Here is a 25,273-nt window from a genome sequence, read left to right as displayed (position 1 = left end):
CTACTACACCTGCCAAATATTTAAGTTCTTCAAAGAAAATACTAAAATGTTTGACCAAAGAAAAGTACTAGACTAGAATTTGGGACAAGGTCTTTCAGTTCTTGTACTTTGCAATTGGACAGTTCATAACTTATTGAAGATCTCTGAGAAAGTGCAGACCTCTGCTAAGCAGCTTGTAACGTCCGATTTTGTGAGTCTCATCCACTGATTTTGTCTTATGTTTTTGAAGAAACCATATTATTTATTATCTACTTATTTATGGTTCATAAGTTTTGAGTTATTTCACTTACAGAGCAGACAGACACATGAACATCTGCAAAATAGATAAATTAGAATTCAATGTAAATGGTAAGAGTTAAAATGTGTCACCTGATGAGCCGTGATTGGAATTGAGTTCTACCTTCAATGACATTTCGCAAACAAGGTTATCAGGAGAACATCAATATTGTGTGGGTCCACATGTCAACACACAGTTCACTGCTCTGACTTGTTCCATTCAAGAAGACAATACAGATTACATTTCCCATCTACGGGACTCGAAACTTGGACAGAAGTGCCATCTTGGCTTCACTGCTTAGTTGGACAGAATGCGGGTTCAGATCACGTTTGGTGTTCCACAGTGATTTTGGAACAGAGCAAGGAGGAGCAGGACTGCTAAACGCTCGCCCACACACAAATGTGCGATATTCTAATGAGCAATCTGGCCCTTCTGAATAATCTGCCTCCCCTCATTGCAGCCTGCCACAGACTCCACCAGTCTGTCCGTTTTTGCTGGAAATCCTTGCGATAATTTGGATAAATGGCTGGTAATTCGATATGAATGTGAGTGACAGCTTTGCCACCTCTTCTAACACCTGTTTTTTTATTTACAGTCTACAAGAGAGAGATGGAACGTCAACCCAACGTGCTGGTGAGTCACATTTAAGACTTGATAATTTTGCATTTAAACAGTGTCTGAAACACAGAGTAGTTCACATCCTTCTTAAGCTCTCTTCTTTCTCCGAGTACCTTATGTAAGCATGTGCACTTTTTGGGTGACTGGTGCGCAAGCCTTAATAAATAGGCATCCATAGCAAAAAATATTATTGTTGTTATACTTGCTGGGTCGGTTCGACACTGACATGAGGAACTTTGATGTCTCAATGGTGACAGTAGTATGTTCTGCATGTCAAAACATTAGAGTATAATTACATGTGACTATATCATGGCATCGTGTTCAGAGCACAATCCGATAGAACTTAAGGTTCCCGTTTCATGTCCCGCGTAAGGCTTTTGAATTTAATGCATTTTACAATGAGAAAGTTAGAATTCTTTAAAAAAAAAAACAATGAACAATTGGTTGATACCATTGGTTTTGAACAATAAAACGTATGAATACTTCACCTGTCTGATGCTGCCGGACGAAGGATCCTCTCTGCGTGGCTTAAGGAGGAGTGGGTGGGGTCCGGGTGCGGGCTTCTGAGCGCTGTGATGCATATCGGGAGAACGTTTTGCACACTCAAACAAAGGTCCCCACTGATATCAAAATATATTTGGGTGGAACTGAGAATGTCACTAAAATTTTAAGAATGAAGGTGAAAATATATAAATAATGGTCATGAAAAGAAGAAGAGTGATGCTGAGGCTGGGGCACCACTATCTGCGCACTTCTGTTCTTTATGTAAGAGCCACTGGGTAAGAGAACTAGACGTGCATGACACCTTTGTTAATCATTTACAACAAGTTTTGATCAACCGTTACGGAATCCACACCAATGGCGTTACAACTCTTGGCATTTCAGCCGCCTCTGTGGCTTATTTTACAAATAAAATCTGGATGAGAGATCGACCGAACAATAATACATTACAGGCAAAATACCATTTTCTAAAGTTCAACTTGTTCTAAAAGAAGGGCATTACAGCAACATTTAAGAGTTGTGACTCAACGATACGTCAGTAGCGACCTTCAACGGCGCTCTTGAATAAACAGTTTTATTTCATTTGGATTTTAAAAAGTGTGTAATTTTCTCTAGTGCATTTTTTTAATCACTTTAAGAATGCATGTTTCCTTGAATTTTTTTAATTCTGTTTTGGTGCTTTTGGTTTCCACTGTGCAAGTATGACTTTCCCCTCTGACGGACGGCGAACAGCTCAACTCCAGTCAGAACCAAACCAAGACGTGGGGTCTCTGGTACAAGCATGCGTTTAAATTCCAGAGGTGAAAACTTAAACTCATCAAGCCCCAAGAAGGATCTTCTATGTTGAATAGAATTCATTTGAAAATAAAACTTATACCCACTGGTAACTATCCGCCACTACTATCAGAGAATCACATTTTAGTATATTTTTTCCAGGGCCCAAAACCAGCACTGTAATTAAACATGGAAATATATCAGAGTCTGTACATGGGTCCTTTTAAACTGAAGTTACAAAAGTGAATGCAGGTTTTGAACTAAATGTGCCATCAAATGTTGGGTTTCTTCTATTTTGTCATTTTAATTTTGAAAAAAAAAAACAGAGTGAGAGACACTTTGTCATCGCACAGCTGAATCATCCGTTTTACTTCCACTCCCTCTGTCTCTATGCGCAAAGCCATAAACAGTTAAAGATAATTATAATGTACTGACAAGATGTTGAGTGGTTCAAACAATATTACTGTGCAAAACTTGACATTTATATTGTTGAGTTTTATATTACAGGGAGGGTACTTACTTACAATTTATCGTGAAGATGAAGTGTGAGAACATTTACATATTCTATTTTTAACCCTGTATTTAAGTGTTCTTTGTACAGTATAATTATATCTTAGAACATCTTCAGTACATTGTTCATCAAAAACATTTTATTTCATTGTGCGTCAGCACTTGCCTTAGTAGTTATCTCAATATTATTCATCAGATAATAATTTTTGACTGCAAGAGTACAGTTGTACAGTACTGTACTGTATATTGGACCTAATGTGTCAAAATAACTAAGAAATAAATTCATTAGAATTTATTGCACTTAAATGTCAATTTGATGTGAAGGATGCTTAAATTGTCAACTAATTATTGTTCGATGAAAAATTGAACATATAAACAAACAATAATAGAAAAATAAAGGATTGCAGTTTTTCTGGAGGATGGTATTTGGCTGTGTGCATATTGTGTTTTCACTCTGAACACTGTCTACGCCTGTGAACCACCTGTCCAATGCTGCAACTAAAATCTATCTAAATTAAGTAGAAGTCAACTTTAATTTATAGAGCTGAGACATTTTTTCTCCTAAAGCACAGCAGTCGACAGCTATGTATAGACCTTGAATGGGCACGTGATCTCGAAATGCATTGTGGGAGGAGGCCGCCATTTTTATATATTGTTTACATCCATGATTTGCTCTCTCCCGCTCTTTCGGCACACAACCACAGCTTTCACTCTCTAAAAATCTTGACATTTATTTGAAATCGCACTATTTATTTGAAAATCCTTCAGCCCTTTCACCCTCCCAGGTATGGAGTTTGTGCAAGAAGGCTTGATGTAAATGTCAGCATTGGTGAATATTAAATTAGCTGACAGCAAGTGTTGTTTCAGATATTTGGTTGAGGTTTACTAGCTGGTACATAATACATAGTACGTTTAAAGCAACATTTGAGTCGCACAAAAACCAAAATAATCTGGCGGCATTGATCAACGTAACACTCACACGCACACACACAGACACACACACCGTCCTGCCCACACACACTCCCACGTGTTTCCCCAGCCTCTGCAGCCGTCTTCAGATGACATCATTAGAATGCTGCTCCAGCACTAGTGTGGGTGCTGTGTGTGTGTGTGTGTGTGTGTGTGTGTGTGATTTTTTTGTTTATGCGTGGGTGAGGGGGGAATGAGAGCCAAAGCACTGGAGCCGCTTGCCCACGCTGGCTGCTCGTATTTGAGTGTGTGAGTGAGAGTGTGTGTCACCCGGGGCTCCGTTCCCGGGCTGCCTCCCACGCTGGGGTACAGCTGGGGTTGAGTCGGAGGAGTGAGTGAGTGGGCCGCTGTTGTGAGACAGTGTCAAACCCCCAGAAAATACATCGCCCAGCCACAAATACCATTTGATTCTGTGCTCTCTCTGCTGCGTTTCCAGATTCACTGCGTTTAGACTTGTCTTACATGTCAGGTTGATGCTCTGTTCACATGTAATTTCAAAGATAACTCATTTAATCAGATGATTTCAAATGTAATGTTGGTAGTTCAATGCATATAATTTTTATTCTTATACATTTATTATTATGAATTATTGTATAATTATAGTTAATTATAATATAATTATAATTATTGTATGATTTCACCCCCTGTTTTGCTTTAAGATCCATGGTTATGTTAAGTTTTCCCCACTGATGGCAGTGCACTCTTCAAGGCTGGAATTATCTTGACTTTAAACCCTAATTTCCAGATTTTTTTTTTCCTCCTCTGTCATCGCTATTGTCAGCAGTTGCGTTTATGAAGAGTACTACCTACTTTTTTACATTTTTAGATTTTACTTGACATTTTGGTGCTGGGATTGTATATTTTTATTTTTATATTTAATTTTCCTCTTTTAAATGCTTAAAATTTGTGAATCACATTTTGGAAATGACGTGTTTATTTACACTTTCAATCGCGACCACGTTTACCGTCACCTGACAGCCGCATGGTTGGCCGACTACAAAAGTCTGAATGAGCGACGGCAGTTCTCACGAGCGGTTATAATATAATTTGGAGCACCAGTTACTGTCGAGACTTCATTTGTTTCAGCGATGCCACAGATGGCTGTTTCAGTCTGACCGCCATCTGCTGGAACCATTCGCTCTCACACTCTTCGCTGAGGAAGCTGAGAAAACAGAACCCCTGGGTTGTGTGCCCGCCTTATCCACCGCAATCAGATCGCACTTGCATCATCATCATGAGTGATAATGAACCGTCGCGTTGCATTATTAAAATATGGGCTGATGAAGTCTCATCTCGCTCCGGAGCTAAAAATGCAATCTGATTTTCTTTTGTTTAGTTACACATGACCTGACCTCCTCATGTAGACAAATGCGTTGATCTTGGTTTAGTTGACCTCTTTAGTCCAATCGTGTTACAGACGATTTTTGCATTTGATGTTATCGGTAGAGGAAGTACTGTAGAACATTCTCTGGCCTCTGTTCGGGGGAAGGGCCGCGAGCAGGGCAAGAAAGTGGAAGCGGAAAGTAAACCGTACGATAGTAGGGGTGTGACTATGTCGTAACATTTCTGTGGGCTTCAGACTGTGAGCATTTCAAACATCTATTAGTCCAGGGATGAGGATGCCTAGAAGGTGTCCCAGTGGACCACAGTTTGAAGGTGGCACAGATAATGGAGCAGCAGGACGGTTAAATCGGCAGAGGCCAAACTGGAATGTTTCACAAGAAGCACCTCTCTGTACATAGTAGCATGGGGATGAGTACATCTGCTGTTAGCGCTGCTGCGGCTCAGACAGCAGTCAGTGCCAGCGCTCATGTGTGACACAGTCGTCCTCAGACACACTCCTTACTATACACACGCAGCAGTGTGAACCCTCACCGCGTTGGCAGGCCCTATATGCTGGGATGGAGCCAACCAGCATCGCCGACAAGGGCTCTACATAGACCATGTTGTTGAAGCAGGCGAGAGAGATCGTAGCTGCCTTTCCGCCAACTCCCCAGAGGGGAAGAGGAGGATGGAGAGGAAGATGGGTTTTTTTCACTGTACACAACAGCGAAAGTCTTCCTACAATTTCGTATCAGGGATCGAAAAAGAGCCAAGGTCTTGTCAAAGATCCCCCTTTTTAATGCTTTTTTTTTGTCAACTTGAGATCGTTCTCGTGTAAGTTCATTTTAATGAAGTATGTTAGATACATTATATTACATTATATTAGTATATTAGATACATGAGAGGTAAGTACTTGACGGACACTATATGAATGAATTAAAAGCACTATTGTTACACTTCTCTGTCTGTACATGTGGTTGTTGAATGTCTAACTCTTTGCACCTCTATGGGTTTTGATAGGTTTCCACTTTAGAGTCTTCGGACTGAGTGCTCAGCTTAGCTGTGAAGAGAACGCATGCGTCTGCCTTTATTTTAAGGGAACTCCTCTTTCATTTCACTTGTTTCTTTCGGCCTTCATTGACTTTGGGTGATGTAGTCCTGACCATTGGTTAGGAATTTCAGATCATTTATGCTCTCCTTTTTATATATTTCTTTATCTCTTGTTCCTACATGTGGGCTATTTGTCCTTTATTGTATTTATTTCATCATTTTGTGTATGTTTAACTTCTTATTGTGGCAATCTTTTCCTTCATCCCGGTCATATCCTCTCTTTGTTTTTGCATTTTCTCTCTAACATTGTTTAAGGATAACATGAAAATCCAAACTGGCGGATCTGGATTCCTCTTTGTGATTCTGGATGCCTGACAGTCGCGGCTTCCCCCTTGTGTCACAAAAAGGGCAGGGTTATCACAGGGCAACACACACACAAACAAACAAACAGAATGGAGAACAAGAGCGCCGGCAGAGATAAGACAGAGTCATGCCTCTGCTGCGTGACCATTAAATCACAGTTGCGTCAGTGTTGTCGCAGTCACACTGGCCTGGAAACACACCGGCTCTATATCTGCTGGCCCCTGCGGGGCTCCAGACGTGATCACCTTAGTTTATTCTAATGTGTGTCAGATGTACTGTAGATATAACTGAAGCTTTAGAGATACACACTATAGAGGAGTAGAGGTGGGAAATGTAGGGACAACAGGGAAGGCAGGAAGATGGGAAGTTTAAAGAAAGGTGGAGGAGGGTTGGTCAAGGACAGGGATTTGTGAATACTGTGGGGAAAGGAGGGAAGAAGTATGCATGTAGCAAGGTTGACCTGATGGAGCTTTAATTGAGTCAGAGCTGGAAGAGCTTCAAATAACATAGGATCTTGAAAGTCTCTTGAAACAAGCCGGTAGGGGTCTGTCAAGTTGAATAATGCTACCTGGTTGTCCTGGCAGTCTCACTTAGGATGCTGCATCGGCAGCTGTGGAGGTGGAGGAGTTGACTCTCTGATGAGTTTCGTTTGCTCCAGTCTAGACATTGACATCACACCTGATGACACTCACAAACTTAAACCAATACATTTCTTCAGTCCACAGTTTGATCTTTTTTTTTTCATGATTGTCAATACTGTTAGTTACATCACCTAACATTGAGTTTTTATGTGCAGACAGCATCTTTGACTGTAAAATTGTCTTCATTCTCCTTGACAGAAAAGTGAATAGTTTCATCCAATTTAACCAGATATAATTAATCTCCAACTTCACCTTTAATTTAGTGGTTGTGAAAAAGATGCTGCTGTCTGTCTCTGTCATTTCTTAAGCCACTTTATTTTATCTGTGTGTGTGTGTGTGTGTCACCGACTACTCCGGTCAGCCATTAAAGTACTTCTCAAGCCGACCCAGCAGAAATCCCAAGCCGCTGGACTGCCTGAGTTCACACCTTTTAGTCCACAGGAATCTCAGGAATTCTTTCTCTCCACGGCAAAATCCATTGTGTGTGTGTGTGTGTGTGTGTGTGTGTGTAGGAAGGGCAACAGCATGAAGGAAAGGCTGTGAGTGTGTGTTGAAATACACCTCCGCCCTGATATCCATCCAGAACAAGGCGGGCGGGTGGTGCTGCCTTCGCGGCCACAATGGCCTGAGTCACACTAAAATGACAAACTGCTCCGTTATTGTGAAACACTTTTTTTTTCTTTTCCGTAAAACAAAAACTTTATCTAATGTGAGATCAAAGTTCTCTTGGATAATCAAGGGTTGAGTTAAAAAAAATGCCTCTCCAATAAACAGGAGTGAATTTTTTTTTAAACTTAACCTTCATGTGTCACTTCATTGAAAGGCAGCAAGAGTTTTGCTCATGGTTTGACAGTAATTGTACATCTGCAGGCTGAAACAGCAGACGGAACTGTGTGCTGGTGCAGGACTCCTGCAGGTTAATGCTGCCGTCTCTTGGCAGCGCTGGAGTCCGCGAGCCGCCCGTGTTCTGATTCAACGCCAGTCAGAGTTTTGATTGCTGCCGTGGCTCAGTGGCACTCAGTGAGCACAATGAGAAACACACAGACACCCTTTCACTAACACACGACAGGCAGTGATTCATATACACACACACAAACCACAGAGGCAGGTTTATGCAGCGGTGGATGTTGATGTCGCCGCTGCAGTCTGGCTTCTAATTGACTTCTTTTCAGAATGTCATCCTTCACTTAACATGTGGCTGAAAATTGAAGGTTCATTTCTATACATTTTTAGCTCTTCACCAAGCCAGACAACCTCCTGCAGCCATTGTTCTGGTCAAGCTATGATGTCTCACAGTCATGGAGGAATCAAATTGGTGATGTTCCAAGCTAGTCAAAAGTATTTGAACCAAAATTGTTCTCTAACAACCAAATGTCACTTTTTTCTAATTTTATTGAGTTTGGAAGCTAACTATATGTAAATACTGTTTGAGCTGCTGTAAGCATCACATAGTCAGAAATGATGGAGGCATAATGACTATTCACCTGTTAATAAGCAAACATTGTTTTTCCCTGAGTAAGACCCACAGTATTTTTATTCTTATTTAATGAGCAAATGTTTATTTTGTCCTTCGAGTTAATTACACTTGTCACTGTGTATTTTGTCTGCTCTACTGTGGTAAAAAAAACTGTAATGACCAGTCAATACAACATTTATTAACAAAAAATAAACAATAAGACATCTTTATTGTGATTTAGTTTGAAAGTGAGTAACAACATTTAATGTATTGGTTTGTTTTTTTTAAATAGCTTTTCATGAAGATCTAGTTAAATAAATGAATATTAATATCTATATTTGAATGTATTTGCTGTAACTTTTAGGCAATTATCCAATATTTTCTTTCCCTTTTATTTTAAATGGCATTATTAACAAAGTTAATAATCGAACTGCGTTTTATTATAGAATAACATCAGTGGCTGCCGCTTTAGCTTTGATGAGAGAATTCAACTTTGGCATCTTAAACTTTTAAACTCTTGCTGCCGTTGAGTCATCAGAAAACAGTGACTTGGGTAGTTGGAGACATTTCTTCATCCAGGTCAAATTTCATTTAAAGTTGCTGGCTCCATGACTCAAAGCGGATATTTAAAAGTCATGAATGGAGCCTGACAAAAGTGGGTCTCCACCTCACATCATGTGCGCGCGTGTGTGTGTGTGTGTGTGTAACAGGAGTGGGGCATGGGTGCAGCGTGGCCTTTGATGAGTCACATGGCCTCAGTGAGTAACAGGCCAGCAATGCAATTCATGGAGTTTGCGACTGCCATTCAAAAAAAAAAAAAACTCCAGCCCACCCTGACTCGCCCCTGCCGCACCAGCAGGAGGAAGGAGGTGGGGAAGGGTGGGGTGTGACCTACAGTTGGAAGGTGTGGTTGGTGCTTTCGCAGAGGCAGAGAATAGCAGGCGACTAAAATAGCAGGATGTCAATGGTAACGCGGGAAGCTGGTCCAGTCCTGGGTGGTGAAGTCATGAGGCGGTCGTGTTCAGGTCAGGATAGACAAGTGACTTCACGTGGCTCACATGACGGTGGTTTGATGCTAAAACAGAAGTGATATTTTAATGAAAATGACTTCTTATGATGCCCAGCTGTCAAGACAAGACAGCATGACGAGAATGGAACGGACTGGAAAGTAAACCGAGTATAATACACACTTTGAAACTTGCTTCTAAATCTAAGTTCAAGCTTGATTTATCGCAATTTTTTCAGTTTTCAAAATGCCAATTCTGGATTCTTATGTAACATAAACCATAGAAACTCCAATTTATTTAAACAGACATCAGAAAAACAACATAGCAAATCAAATTTAAAATTATAGTAATCATCCATAAAGCACAACTCAAAACATTTGAAAAAAAAAACAGTGCAAGCCTTAGCAATAAATTCAATAAAATAATCTTATCATTAAGAACAAATTGTCCATGATTATTAATTGAGATGGTTAATCAGCCAGCCCTACATTTAAGGTTTTCGATGTCCCCATATATTATTGTGTTCTGATGGGTCAAGAAGGTACCAGTACCAGTCCCAAACATCCCTTTCAACTTGCACCAGCTCTGACTGAATCACATGAGATCTCTCTTGAGACTTCAGAATCATCGGAGGGACGATACCAGACTCGTCTGCTGGACGAGCTCGATCCCCTTAGATAAGTTCAGGCTTTACTCTCAATCTGGGTCAAGGACTCGTTCGAAGGAAGAGCCACAGTGCAAACCCTTTCCTGGTCCTTCACCCTTCATCTTGGTCCATCAAGTCTGTGAAATCCCATTCAGCCGAACCTCCACCCACAACAGCCCTTCAGTTTCAATGTTGATCTTCAAGAGTGCAAACAGGGACGAAAAGAAACATTACGGACATAGAAAAACCTGACTTGCTGAGCCTCTCTCTCCTAATTCTCTTGCTACTAAGCGGCAGAAACAAAGCAGGTCATTCTTGTATGGAAGGGTCGCTCAGTGTCTCCAGTAGATAATGAGTGTTTGAGCAAGTTTTTCCCAAACCAACTGACAAGCGTGCTCATGCAGGTTTGTAGTACTGGTAATGTCTGCCGTATTCAAATACACTGACATTTCTGTTCCTGCGCCATCAACGTGCTGTTAATGTCTGACACACCTGCAGGACAAAAATGATCATGTTTAAAAACAAAAGACAGCTGGCATCTTTTTTTATGTAGATGGTGCTACAGGCGGAAAAAAAGACCTTTTGAATAGTAACTGCTTCATATGTTGTCAGTCTTTCTGGAGTGTGCTAGTGGGTCTATGAAGAAAGTGGATGCCATGTTTGTTATGTTGCAGTAGATGGCACAGCACCCTCTACTGGCCCCATGAGTCCGTAAAAGTTGTTCTCCTGAGTATTTGTGTGTAACTTGTGTATGTAGACATTTAGGCATCATATGTGACTTGTTGGTTAGAAATCTCTCGGGGTAATTTTTATCTCCATTCCCTTATCAGGAGTCAGGTCATTTTCTACTCTTAAAGGGGGCGTTTCCTGCTTCTGAAGACCCCCATCACATACACACAGACGCTACCCTCAGCTTTTCCTTCCTACTCCTCCGTCTTCCCTCTTCTCTTTTTTTCCTCAATGGATGTGTCCTCTTTTTAACCTCAATGAAACTGTGTAACAGGAGACTGCCCTCGCCGCGAAGCTCAGCCCCCTCTTTAAAAGACGCAGTATAAGAGAAGTGGAGTGTACCGCCGTTCAGAAGTGCATGTGTGTTTCAACGAGAATGTCTGACAGTCTTAGTCGGAGATGGGAGGATGAGGGGAGAAAAAGGGAGAGTGAAAATAGCAGAGAGGAGAACAGCACGACTTGGTGGGGGCTTGTAGGGAGTTTAACAGCTGTAGTGTCTCCAGAGCTCTGGGAAAGCACCTTTAGCCCAGAGGGAGCCTCACGCACACTATCTGTGTGTGTGTGTGAGTGTGTGTGAGTGTGTGTGTGTGTGTGTGTGTGTGTGTGTGTGTGTGTGTGTGTGTGAGAGAGAGAGAGAGAGAGCGAGGAGAGAGAGAGAATGTGTGTGAGCGTGTGAGCCGGGCTATGTAGTTTAAGCCTGTTACTGATTACACTCAGAAGAATGCAACAGGAGGACGAGAGAGGGAGAGGAGATGAGAAGACATGTAAGGACGCTGCAAGTTTTTTGTGTCCAAACATCTGTGGACAAGTTGGAGATCTGAAAAGGCTCCTTCTGGATGGACTTTGAAACAAGGACGCCTGAAGAATCTTTCAGAGGCTAAGAATGGGGGGTTCCCTTATTCTAAAGCGACCGGGAGGAAATCAGACGGGTAAGTGAAAAAAAGAAACAGGGGGTGGAGGGGGGATGTTGGTGGAGCGGCTGCTGTTGATGGGTATCATATGTTACAAGTTAGGAAACTGCTCCCAGATCCTTAATAGGCTGAGGAACACACAGAGGAGCGGCACAGGAGGGTCCGCTTCTTTTTTTTTAACTTGCTTTATAAAAGTCAGATGATCACGGTTAAGTCGGGATTGTTAAGTGACAGTTCCAGATTCTTTTGAAAGGGGCTCGCTGTTACATAGCTCTGACGCGAGTCCCACAGCTCGGAGCTGAAATGGATCATGTCAAGTGAATTTTCTAGTTACTTCCTCTCCATTTCATTCACGCCGTCTCGCAGCCTACCCCCTTCACATTCGACACAGATAGCACAGTCCACCCATTCTTCCGCAGCAGAAGGGCATGAATGAAGTGTATGGTGGGGCGGGGAGGCGGGTGGGGGGGCACAATATCATACGCCTCGGACAGTCGTGGTGTGGCTTCTTTATGAATGGGCATGACAGGCTTCAGACGCGATTGGCTGGGAGAGGATGACGAGGGCTGCGTGCTGAGCCGCGATTCGACGCTTCGATTCAGTGTGTCTTTTGCCACGGTCTCATGGTTACCAGCTTTTAAGCCACATCTGTATTTTGTTTCCGATGCAGAGTAATAAGGTGGTGCCATTCATACTACAAGCTTAGATCAGATTTGCCTGTCTAGCTCCGCACATTTGTTGGGCTTCAGACAGTCCTCCTGTCATGACTAAGACAATTACCGACACGTTAGGAATTCTCCTGCGTTGACTCACGATCCGTAAACCGTTTTCTTGTGTAATGATAGGAAGCAAGTTTTATCGTGAACGACTTTCTCCTCGAGGAGTTCCAGCTGCTGACCGTTTATGTCACAGTGTGAATCATCGCAGATGTGTCATGCAGGGCTCGATTAAAACCTGGACGCTCGGCTGAATTTACTCACTTCAGACATACGATACATGAAGATGAATTCCTGTTGCATCAAACAGTTTCCCTAGAAGTTTGTGATTAAAAAAAATAAGTGTTACATGACGTATTTAGGAGGAGTTTTATAACACTCAACATGTGCATGTGTTTGTCGAATCCTCCATGAAGTACCCTCATTTGTTTTGAAAATACCTCTTCATCGTGCACTTTACAAAAATAAAAAGCTGTGTGATGGTAGTCTAATCTGAGTTCACTTCATATGTGCGTTTGAAAATGAACTGTAATGTGAATGGGTTATGCGTCAAAACTTGAGCAGAATAATTGTTTCGCGACAGTCCAATCATCTCCACCTGCTCCAGCTCACACACCCAGTTCTTCGTTCTACTCCGATCCTTTTATGAAGCCGAGAACCCCGACTGGTCCAACGTCGATTTTACGACACAAGGAAGTGCGTGGACCTGTGTGTGGTGTGTGTGTGTGTGTGTGCGTACGTTTGATCCAGGAGATAGTTTATTGTTTGATCGAAGAATAGCGAAAGGGGCGATAAGGTGTTAAGTGACACTTCCGGCGTGATAGCAGGGAAATTTGTCGGCGAGATGCATCACAGGAATCTTGATGGGGGAGATTAGCATGGAATCTGCCCTCTGTCTTATCAGCCTGCCTACAGAATGAACCCTGCCCTGTCCTGTCCCACTTGGCAGGGAGCCACCGAGCAGGCCGGCTCTGATCCCGCAGCCAAGGGAAAAAAAAAAGTTCCAGAGCAAACGGAACATGTGTGAAAAGTCGCAGTTAATGATCATGTTTCAGACTTCAGTTCTTCCGGAAACGTGACGGACACCCTCGTGGTCTTGAATCATCCGGGTTCCAAAGACTTTTATTCAAGGCTTTATCGCCTCTTTTTCTCCTGTGTCAAATCAAAATCCACAAGATTTTTATGATTTTTCACATCAGGTGATACCAAAGACTTAAATATCTGCTCTCACGCAGTCACTCCATTCCGCCTTCATGAAGTAAAATCGGAATAAGTAGTGTTTAAAGAAAAACACAATGGACAGAACTGTTTTGACGCAAAGAAGAAACGGACCGTTTAAACTTGTTAGAAACAATAACTGGACTTCTCTTCCTGATGAGATAAGTTCAGGATTGTGAGGAATGTGTGAAAGCAGCCCAAGAATGTGTGATGGTGGTTAAGCAGAGCGCAAGTAGCTCATTAGCATCTGCACTGCTCGCTTTTCTCATGTCTCATTTTGCCATGGAGCGATCACAATGTGGAAACCATCGTCATCCGCAGCTCATGGAGCATGAACACGCGCAGCCACGTTGGCGTCACACGGCGCTTTAACACGACACTTACATAACCTAAAGTGAGTTAAAGCGACGTGATGACAATCTTAACCATGGCTCGACTCCTTCTTTTGTTTTCCTAACTTTCCTTTTTTCGCATGACTCGTCTCTGTTTATACAGCAACAAGTCATTCACCGGAGTCTTTCATTCACAGGCGGGTTGACTTAAAAGCTTAGTGCTGGAACTGAGACGTCACTGGGCCGTCCGGGTTTGTGTGCACACACAACAGAATAAGTCGGTTAGTGTTTGAGTGGCTGTGTGCGTCGGCCAGACGTGTTTTTGTGTACTCAAGAACTCACTTCAAGCCTGTTTCAATGATGTACTAACGAAACACACCTGGCTCACTTCCTCCTTTGCTCATATATGGGCAAAGCTTCCCCTACCTGGGCCCCTCTGTGAATACCAATAGGTAGCAGTGTGTGTGTGTGTGAGAACAAGGAAGACGCTGTAGAGACGGATGCACGTCATGGAAAACCAGGATCAATGGGCAAGGCCCGTAGAGCGGCGTTCTAAGGTGTTGCTTTTGTTTTCCTTAGGTAATCAGTTAACACAATGACTCAGCCTGGCTGCTTATTCTGCATCGAGGAGGATCTGTGACCTCAGTTACTGTGTAACACCACAGCCTGTGGAAAACTCTTTTGAACATGGAATGATTGTCGTTATTGAAAATAGATTGTGGATGAAATGAATAAGAGGTTCAATCTAGATGCTCATGCCAGCAAGGACAGTTTTGCAGGTATTCATTACAGTCGATCAGCCGTCTGATCCACCCACCCTTTGATGCAAATATATTTTACCTTGGTTTATTATGACTTCACCTTTTAATGAAGTACATGAAGCAGTTGGATATAACAAGGAGCCATTCAATGAGCATGTGAATAACCCAAGATATGAGGAGCAATAGAAACACAAACGTCACTTCGATGCCTTCTCCTGTACATTTCTTAGTTTCCCTTGTTCTGCTGCTGTTTCGCTTTCTGCACAATTGCCAGGCTTTCATAAAGCAGCTTAAGGAAGGAGTTAGCTTTCCTCAGTCAACTTGCCAGCTCTTTCCCATCAGTCCAGCCCCCTGGAAGGGCCTGGAGACACCCCTATTTAGAGTCCTGGTGCTGGGGTTGCTGAGGTACAACTGGTTTGTTTAAGTCTGGGGCTCCCTCTGGAGAGACTCCCTGGCTCTTGATTCCAGGCCTGGATTCAGTCCTCGCATCTCCTGGCCGCGTGAACCGAGCAGCACCACCAAAAGAAACCTTTGGGGATCGGTTTACGGGTTCATCCGCTAGGTTTATAATAAGAAACGAAAGCGAGAGGCAAACACGAGCACGAGCGGGAGGGTAAAAGAGAAATAGGAGAGAGTGACTTCAGCGCGTCTGGCAGTGACCGCCTGTTCTATAGCAAGAGAATATTCTGGGAAGGGAACAACTTTGGAACGCGAACAAAGGTGGCAAAAAAAAAGCTGAGCGTCCGTAACTCCAGTCTCCACAGAATCTGAACTATTGGCTTCTTCTGTGTAGATGCTTTCACGCACCCATCACAGCACATCAGACTCCCAGAGTTGATCGCAGGAAATGTGAGGAGCATAAAAGTGCTATCTGATTTGCTGCTGGCCCCAGATGTTTAACGGATGACAAGTGTGTGAAATACTAGTGAGCATTGTCTGGGCTTTGAGAGGCAATTGAGTGAAACCTCATCTAGACAAATTCGTCCATAGAAATTAATCCAACTAAATTGTGATAAAAGTAATGCCAAAACCATCATGAAACCTAGAAAAGTACTGAGACAGTGCATTCCGTCTGCCAAGGATTTCATTTGCCGTCTTAATAAAAACACAGAATACAGTCCAATCTGTTTAACAACTTCCATGATTCACTAGGTTCCTGTGCTTGTAACAATTATTGTGACCAGCTCTGACCAAAATGTGCCGCTGAATGAACAATGACAGGTTTTGTCACGACGGTCACATGCCAGTAACTAATCGAATCCTGTCTAAATTTGCCCATTTCTGACCAATCCCAAGTGCAAATGCATTCACAACCCTTGCTGACAAACAAATGAACCAACACTGAAACCCAATTGCCTTCTTTGTGGAGGGGATAAATGTCACAGCTAGCACCGTCCAAAAATCAGAGATGTACTTTCACGCTTTCCCAAAATATCAGCGGACAGTTTTGATCACAGTATGAACTAGTACACAGGGTTCTACCCCAAAGAAATCTGGTCATACATGTGGAATTATCTGTCCTGCCAGACTAAATTTACACTTTCCCACGTTGAACGCAACTGCTGAAATTCGAGCTGCACCCTGGCAGCCCGCCACAAAATGATCCCATTCCTTACTGAGATACCGAAAGAAAACGAGTCTGATCTTGAACCCTAAAATTTGTTTCCATGTTCATCCTGTTTGCACAAAAGGTTGAATACATTTGTTTATCCCTAGACATTGGAGGAAGCAGAAGTGAGAGCGAACACGGTTTCGTCATTAGTTGACTCGTAGCTGGCCCAAGTCAACTGAACACCAAGACAAGTCTGTCTAGACAATACAAGGTTGTCGTTTCTGAAGAACCACAACGCTGCTCATCTCGTGCATCATGCTATTTGTTTTGTAACGTACATCCTCTTTTTGTTGTCATGAGTACTCATTGGCACCACTTCGCTCTCACATCCTCACTCATCTCACTGCCAAACAAGTCTCTCGTACCTCACTAATATTGTGTTTGTTTGCACCCCATGATGAGCAACAATTTCAGCTTATGAAGTGAGGCAGTGGAAGAGATGATAGAACTGAATGTGGCCCTTTATTTATCATTATAAAATGCAGTCATCCATCTGTCCAGAAGATGGGATCAAAAATCTCGCCCAGAAGGAAAAACTGTCCAACTCTGGAACAGTCTTAGTTCCTGGGTTCTCACAGTGAAGAAATCCCTGTACGGTAGCTTTAGTAAGTCCTTATAAATAATATTCAACTGCCTTTGTTTTTTAAACTTTCTTCATGTAAAAATTGACTGTTTGGAGAAGAATATTGAGGTAAGCCCTGACAGTACGGAACATACTGTACGTACACACTTCTATAGAGAAAGAGAATGCATCCACACCCAGATCTCACATTCTACACACCCACCCACACACATGCCTACACATACTGAAGCAGCATTGAACCCATGCGCGTGACCATCGAACCAATATCAACAGCATGTGAATCGTGTTGACACAAACAGCAGCGTACACGTGTGGTGGTGGGCACTTTCTAGATTAATGCACAGTAATGATTCCCTTTGCATCCCTCCGTGTTTATGCGTTGTGTGCGTGAATGTGGATGTGGTCAGGCTCAGTCATCTTCCAGGCAGCTAAGAGGAAACCCACATCAACTGCCATACACCACACTCTAGGAATAGATTTGCCCAGTGAGGGCAGGAAAGGAATGGCACGGCTGGCCTCGCCCCTCCTCACCCTGCCTCACCCATTTCAAACGACCCTGTTTAAGTTCCATCTGCGCTGTCGTCTTGTGTCACTTTTTTCAGTCGACGTTTCCCCATTTCCTCGTAGCTTGAGGCTTAGTTCCCCATTCGTGATTCCTGGCAGCTCCACCTTCACCATTAAAAAAACAAAACTGTTATTCTCCTACTAAATTCAGGACATTAAACCACACTGCATTGTTGTGGATAGAACAAGTCTTGGAAGCGCATTTAACCTTCAGACAACAAGTGGATGTTCACCAATGTCCAAATGCAGTGACTCTCCATTAAAAAAAAAAAAAAAAAAAAAAGTTGATTCAAATGAAGACATTCAAACGTAAAAGGCCATGTAAAATATGCTGATTCTGTCAGCTACTGAATCCATGTCTCCTTCCCAGAGCGTCGCTGCCAACAAGCCCAGAACTTGTTAGCGCCACGCTTTTATCCCTTATGAGTGAGTAATTATCCATAGCGGTTTGGTGCGTCACTATCAACACCATGCGAACGTTGGTCGTCTTTCTTCAACTGCAGTCATAAAAGCGTGTCTCATCTTGTTCACGAACCCACATCATAGACAAAATATCAAGGTGATGGCTTCATTACTGAAGCAATACCTGGGTGCACCTCGGGAGACCGGGATTCTCTTGGCATTTTTCAACTCGTACTAGCAAGCCAGTGTGGCATATCAAGTCAAGTTTACACTGACATGGATGGACTCAATAGTAGATTGGAACTGGTCGACTGGATGCCCAATTTAAGGGACAAGACCAGACATTAAGGCATTAAAACGTTAGCCCCCCAAAAAAAGCACCACCAGTGACTCAGATTCCAATGGAAAGAATCTGATTAGTTTATGTACACAGATCTGTCCCGACTGGTGGTGGAGGCTGCATCACTAAAGCATGGAAAAAGAGGGAGATAAGAGCTGAAGACCTTATCGTCTTATCTTTAGACTTGTAAGCGGAGTGAAAAATCACGACTTGACTTTCAGGTCATGTCAGACTTGCTCCAGAATTGAGCTCATTTGAGTCTGTTTTCGATTGAGTTGGTCATCCACAGGTGCAGAGTGTCTGTAAATCTCTCTTCTTTTCTTCTCTTGTTTCAGGTTTTTGCTGAGAGACCTCTGCAAGAGTCGACGGCTACTTTCATCCAAGGTAACAATAGGACATTCACAAAGCGAATATTACTATTCGTTTCCTTCAGCCTGGTTTTGTCGGTCACAAATTTCGAGTCGGTGATTCGCCTTTTCACCGTGTTGCTGAGCTGGTGCCTTATAGAAGATGATACATGGGTTATCTGAGCTGAAGTAGAGAAAGAAGGACTTTCTTCTCACCAGATCAAAGCACAGATCACAACAAGATCAATGCCAAACCTGTTGCTTCTGTGGCTGTTAGAGGGTCAGTGTGATGACTAATGAGACCAGGCAGGAGGTCACCAGGGCTGTGTCCCGTGGCGCCCGTGGACCGACCCCACGCTCAGTAGCAACTGCAGCCACGGCAAGGATTTCCAGTGGCTTGTCTCAGATCTGTCTCAGTAGCGGTCAGTTAGCACTGACTCATTTGTTTTCATTTCAAGTTTGCTCGAGTCACAAACGTTTCATCGCTGCCAACCCTTTCACTTCCATCCAAACATCTGTCACAGACGGATTTCACTTTGAAAACGGTGTTCAGTCAAACACGAGGCAGGGTCAATACTACGCTGCGCCGTGTACGCTCCAGTATAACTGGAGTCTTGCTGAATGCAACTAACATCACACGCTTGCCTGTTCAAGCCTCTATTGGAGCACCAAGTTTGTAGGACTCCTTTTGGTTCATGAATCAGAGCTCAGAAAGCTGAGATGCCTGCTCATGGCTGACATGGGAATCAGTTAGTGAATCGACCGATGCTTTCGGATCACATGCCGCACGTTGCTTCCAGGATTAGCCGAGGGATACAGGGACTTCCTGTGCGGTCTGTGGTGACGCAGCACTCGACAAACCAGACTCAGATGACTGGCTCTTTTTTGACACTTTTCAACTTCAACTCATTTTCTACTATTTGTCTCATGACTCCTCGAATGCTGATCGCTTTATATTTAGCCCAACTTAGCGATCAGTCCAATATGAAATGTCCAGATCATTTCAGACGCTCATTTAGCTCAGTTTATAGGAGCTCACAAGCCATTATTCTAAAGAGAGAGGGGCTGGGTCAGCAGTCATCTCAGCTTCAACTGTTGCTTCATGTCGATCAAAATGCCAAGGCTTGTTCAGCCGCTACATATAAATGGGATTTCAGAAGAAATACATGCAGTCACTGTCTTGTTTAGAGTTCACCAAGTTCAGATCTGCTTCATCCTCAACTATAATGTCTTCAGGTTATGTTGAGTTTCTCCTCCCACCACTGTCAACGCTTCACCTCCACCAAGTTATAACACTTTTATTACGTGGATAAACAACAATGGCGACCGAAAATGAAGACTCAAACCAAATGTTTTCAGTTTAATTTTAGGCTCTCTGTTATTTAGATTGGGAGGTGGAGCTGTGTGAATGAGGCTTGTGACAGAGCTGCATCACTAGTGAACTAGTGCACTCATGTAACCATCCATCCTGGGGCGTCACTGGCAGGTGGAACCGATTCAAGCCTCCCGTGAGAAGCCTCAGACCCAGGTGGAGCGACCGATCCCTCACTCTGTAATTCAGACTGTGGCGTCGTCATCATTGCGAGCGTGATAAACCAGTTGACCGCGTCGATGGCGAGGGAACGAGTGGACCAGAAACAAGCGTGCGGTGGCACATTTCCCATAACAACATGAAATTGGAGTCAAGTGACCATGAGCTGGCTGTTTGATCTGCGGGGTCATGTGGCCTTAGGTATGCGGCGGCAGGAATGTGACCATGGAGGAAGAGGATCAGGCACGCTCCCCTCTCCTCACCTACATGTGTCTGCCTGAGACTAGGTCAGTGCTCCCATTATGTGTCGGGCTAAGTGTTGGAGCCGACATGGCTGATGCGCCTCAGGGCTAATGGGAAAGAATGACAGGAATCTTCCACTGATAATGCCATGCTTGGAGATGTTCGTCAGCAGATAATCTCCCATATCCTTCCCCTCCCTCGGGCCGTGCTTTTTTCTCTCCTTCTGGTTCATTGTCACTTATTTCTCCTCTCTCGCTCTCCGCAGGAAGACGCACGAAGCCCTGGCACCTTCATGACCGGGCGGATCCGCCGTGGCTTCTGTCAGTTGCTCAGTAGGCAGTGTAGATCCTGTGTAGCAATCAGCAGCTACATCTGGCTACTGGGTCTCTGGCGGCTCGGCCAACAGTTCCTCAGCCCCATTGGCTCCCGTGAAAGGGGGGCTCCATCCTATGACCCCACAGACAGGATGTTCTCTGTGTCACAACTCCACAAGGGGCCCTTGTCAAGGCTTTGTGTTTTTTTTTTCTTTCCACAACCCTTCCTCTTCCACAACCACGGCCATTTCCGTTCCGCACATCCTTGTCATCTCTGTGTTCTCTATTTTAAAGCTCATTTTTCAATACCGATTCGACAGAAACATAAACTCCACGTGTAAGTATTTACCGAACATATCGGTAGTTTCAGAGCCTTTGCTTTGTCCTGAACCTGGCATACAATGTAGATTTCTGTGTGGTAAAGTTCTACAGCTACATTGTCTGCTGGGTTTCTGGCTAGCAATATAATCACCTGCTGTCCCGGAAAAGAAATGCCCCGGTGCCGGAACAGGTAAGTAAATGACCCATTACACCCGTGTCACCATGACATTTCAATAAAATATTTCACACAAACAAGCCGCTCTTGTCCTCTGTTTTTTTTTCTCTCCTCACTGAAACGGTCTGAAACGGCAGAATCCTGCGAAGTATAAACGGATCCGGCGCGATCCCAGGAGTTAACCCCGAACCAGATATGCCAAGAAAATTCAAGCTGCTCAGCACAAAAGCCTGTGCCTTGTCAGTCCGGAGGTTGTCAGGCTGCTGTCAAAGCTGCTGCTGCTGCTTGTTAGTGGGGCGCTAGCATTCTTCCTGCTGCTAACGCTCACCTCCGAATATCACATTATTCCACAGATAACTGCTCTGTAGCCATAGAGTCGGTCTGCTCGCTGGTGTGGAAGGAGCACGACAGCAGATAATGTAATGTAGATGTCCAGCTCGGTCTCATTCATTTCCAACAATCACAGAAGGTGGAGGCGAGGCAGAGAATCAAGGCCACTGCTACATTGATGGCATATTTGCAGAATAACAGATGCAAACGTTGCCTCCTCTACATGAAGGTTGAAGGCAGTAATGAAGAATGGCCTGAAAGGAATGACCTTGAAAAGGCTTTACTGAGTATTGAGTTGGCTGCACAATGAGGGTGGTAAAAAGAAGCAACACAAGACTCAAAGAGGAGGATGAACTTATTCAAAAAATAATAATCATTTAGAAACAAATTCAACCTCTGCCTGCATCTCTTGCTCCTGCACGACAAACCCTCAACTGATGGGTCTAAAACTAAACTTAAAAAGAAGTGCCTGCAGTCCTGCTGTTACCAGTTCAACCTCCATGAACCCATTTGTTTTCCACAAAAGAGCAGCATGAAAGTGAGCAAAAAAGATGTCTTTGTGTGGTTGATAAGCAAAGATACAGGATGGATCTGTTGCCACTGAATGTGAAAAGGTTGGGGGGATTAAAAATATATACGCATCGATTATGAATGGATTATATCAGATGGGTGTGAGGATTACTTTGGGCGGGCAGGAGGGCAAAGTTGGTGGTTACGGGCGGAGAACTTTGGGCGGCTGAAGGATGAAAATGGAAGCGCAAAATACTCAGATTATGTTATATTACGTGGATAAACAATCGATGGATATTTATGATTATGACCATGGCAATTGCGACACTAGTGATGTAAATATATTGTCTAAGATTCAAGTAAAACTTAATGAAAATGATGGTTAATGATGGATGAAAGGGAAAAACATTTTTGGGCTTAGTTCGACATTATCTTACTTTCTGTGAGCTGATGTCGGGATGGACAGGACAGCACTACAAGAATGAAGTAGCTGTGTAACCAAATGTTTCGCGATATAAAGACACAGGAAATTTTATGTGTATGTTATATGTTTGTTACTCGAACTTTTCGGTGTTATCGCTGACACCTCTGCCGCCGAGCCCTTGATGTTCTAATCGATCTGCTTCCGGGTCTGTTTTGGAGACTCCAACTCGGCACTGCAGTTAGCGTACTTACCACAAAAGAAAGAAAGAAAAGGAAAAAGAAAGAAAGAGGATGGAGGAGGACAGACAAATTCGCAGAATGTGTTTGGTGTATTTCATTGCTTCAAAGCATCTGCTTCCTGTTTAACTTCACAGCCATCGTGGATATTGCGTACTCCGGGTGGTGACAATTCTCCCGCTGTCTTTCTCATACTGGGAGGCCTAACTGGGAATTTCCCAGTTCCAAGCACAACTGGAACACACCAGTCGTCCAGTCACCTAACATTTATCAAACAACTGTTTCAGTCATAGTCGAAGCACAAGATAGGGACTGGTGTGCTTCTCTGTGATCTGGGTTCTATGCCAGGTCCAAGATCTCAATAGGAGACGGGGAAGACAAACACTGGACCCTGTTTCATTGATTCTGCTGCCACAGTGTGTCTCTGAAGGAATTTAATTGACTCCAGTGCAGTGTGTGCAACACAATATAACTGAAGTCCAGGTGCAGAAAACAAACAATTGTCATCGATTCAGCTTCTCTACAGCAAAGGCAATAAAAAAGGACCAGCAACATGGATCGGTCTGTCTCAGTCTCGCACTTGCAGCAGCAAACATTCATTAGAATTGCACTAGATTAGGAAGTCCAGAGGGGGATGAGTTGATCAGACATGAGGCGTCTCTGGAGTTCACCTTAAGCAGCAAAGATAATGAGACAAGTGGCCTTTGGGCACAGCTGGGCTCTTCAAATGCTGCCCTGCCTGAACCGCCTCCAAAGGGAGGCATCCTCATGAGATGACTCCGGATCAGTTTATACTTCGCACAACTGACTCCTCTCCCCCAACATTTTTGCTGACCAATCTCCAACTCCGTTACCCCCCCTCCCACTTGAGAACAAGACCTCAAGATACCGTCATTTATCATGTTTGTGTGGAGTCGCGCTGTACAGGAAGTTTCCGGCGTCTAGCTCAGAGTCGCCTGAGGCGAGAAGCTCACCACCCGCAACCTGCTGAGAGTTTCCCGAGATGAGGTGCAGCTCTCCAGCGGGGATCAGGTCCGCGGCGAAAACCTGACTCACTTGTGTTCACATCTCTGACTTCTGAGCCGAAAGAGCTTTGTCTCAAGACAGAACCTGTAGTGTGAAAGCGCCCTCAAACTTCTCCACTTGAGGAAGGGACTCATTCCTTACCCAGAGAGAGCAATCCACCCTTTTGAGAACCATGGTCTAGGACTTGCAACTGCCAGAACTGAAGGTCGCACAGTGACGAAGCCAAGAGAACCGTATCATCTGCAAATAGCAGTGATCCTCATGTCACCAAACCGCAAACCCTCCCCAACGCCTAGCGCCTCGAAATCTTGTTCATGTAAACCAAAAACAAAGCACAACCTTGGCGGGGACCAACTCAGATCGGAAACACATCAGACTTGCACCCAAGGTTCTGGACCCAACTCCCGCTCCTGGAATACAGAGATTGTTGTTGTTTTGCTCATTAAATAGTTCCCCGGCTTCAAGTTAGGAGGGCGTCTGGGCGTCTGCAAAACATGAAAAAATGGATGCCCGATTCTCGATCGTAGCTTGACAGATGCCGCCATATACCAGCGTAATGTGGCAGCCAAGCTATGGTCGAGAATCGGGTGTCAATTTTTTCATGTTTTGCAGACGCCCAGACGCCCTCCTTGCTAAAAGCCTGTTAGTTCCAGTTCGCACCGCAGGAAGCAGAGAACCAACACACATGATTCTAGGACCATTTTCATCCTCATCTCCAAGGCAGTGCGGCAAGAGTCTGGAGAACTTCGAGAACTTCGAAGTTCGAGACTCAGCAGCTGAGACTCTGAGTGAGTTTCGGTCGATCGAAGTCCATTGTCTGTAACCTACTTTGTGTTGTATTGCGAGTCAGTTGAAACTCAAAATAGCTGTCGATTGGAAGTTCACTCCGGACCAATTGGTCAGCTGACATCACACGCAGAATTGAGCGACCTCTACCTTTATTGAACTAGTATTTAAACAGAAAATTATACTTCATTGATGCGGAGAGCTGCTGCCTCCTCGCTCACTATTTTAAGTTTATAGTGTGCATCTGATTCTGTAGTGCGGCATTTATTACCATTACCAACATACCAATGCAGATGCTTGTGAGGTCACCTGGTCACTCCAGATAGCATCCTGCCTTCGCTCCCCTGGTGCATCAGTGAGCCCTAGTTCGATCATGACACCATCACCACTTCAGTTGTCCTTTCATAGGTAGTGACCTCATTTCCACTGGACTGGTCCAAGACTGTAAGGCCTGCACTGAATGTGTTTGGGACATCTGGCCGATGAAAGTCTGGGCCTCCTCGCTTGGACTAAAGTTTCGACCACCAGACTGTAGCCAAAACAGATTACATGGTTACGTTGATGGTTGCGTGACCAGGACACACACCATCTGCGAAAACTTGGTGGGACCCTGCTGAAGGAATGGCTGGAGAGATGTTCTGTGTACAGCAGGTTTTCGTAGCTTCTGAAATCCCTGCTGGCCACAGTGACCAGCTGAATGACATTTAGCGACATTTTAGCCGGTGAA

At 43.9% G+C, this 25,273-nt stretch overlaps 1 protein-coding gene across 4 annotated transcripts in view; it reads left to right on the top strand.

The window, feature by feature from the left end:
- The window catches only part of LOC128765681 (uncharacterized), a 35,176-nt gene extending 13,862 nt beyond the window's left edge, over positions 1 to 21,314 (top strand). For 3 of the 4 annotated variants that reach the window (XM_053876634.1, XM_053876633.1, XM_053876635.1), the window contains 3 exons: positions 873 to 910; positions 18,639 to 18,687; positions 20,690 to 21,314. In XM_053876634.1, coding sequence (XP_053732609.1) covers positions 873 to 910; positions 18,639 to 18,687; positions 20,690 to 21,079 — 477 coding nt within the window. In that variant the 3' untranslated portion in view covers positions 21,080 to 21,314. Of the gene's footprint in view, positions 1 to 872 lie in introns of all 4 variants that reach the window. The other variant, XR_008415918.1, reaches the window with a different exon arrangement.
- The last annotated feature ends 3,959 nt before the right edge of the window (positions 21,315 to 25,273 follow it).

This window comes from Synchiropus splendidus, chromosome 10 (genome assembly GCF_027744825.2).
Source record: "Synchiropus splendidus isolate RoL2022-P1 chromosome 10, RoL_Sspl_1.0, whole genome shotgun sequence".
In the NCBI taxonomy this organism is placed as follows: Eukaryota; Metazoa; Chordata; class Actinopteri; order Syngnathiformes; family Callionymidae; genus Synchiropus; species Synchiropus splendidus.
This window is presented reverse-complemented; position numbering and strand designations above follow the sequence as displayed.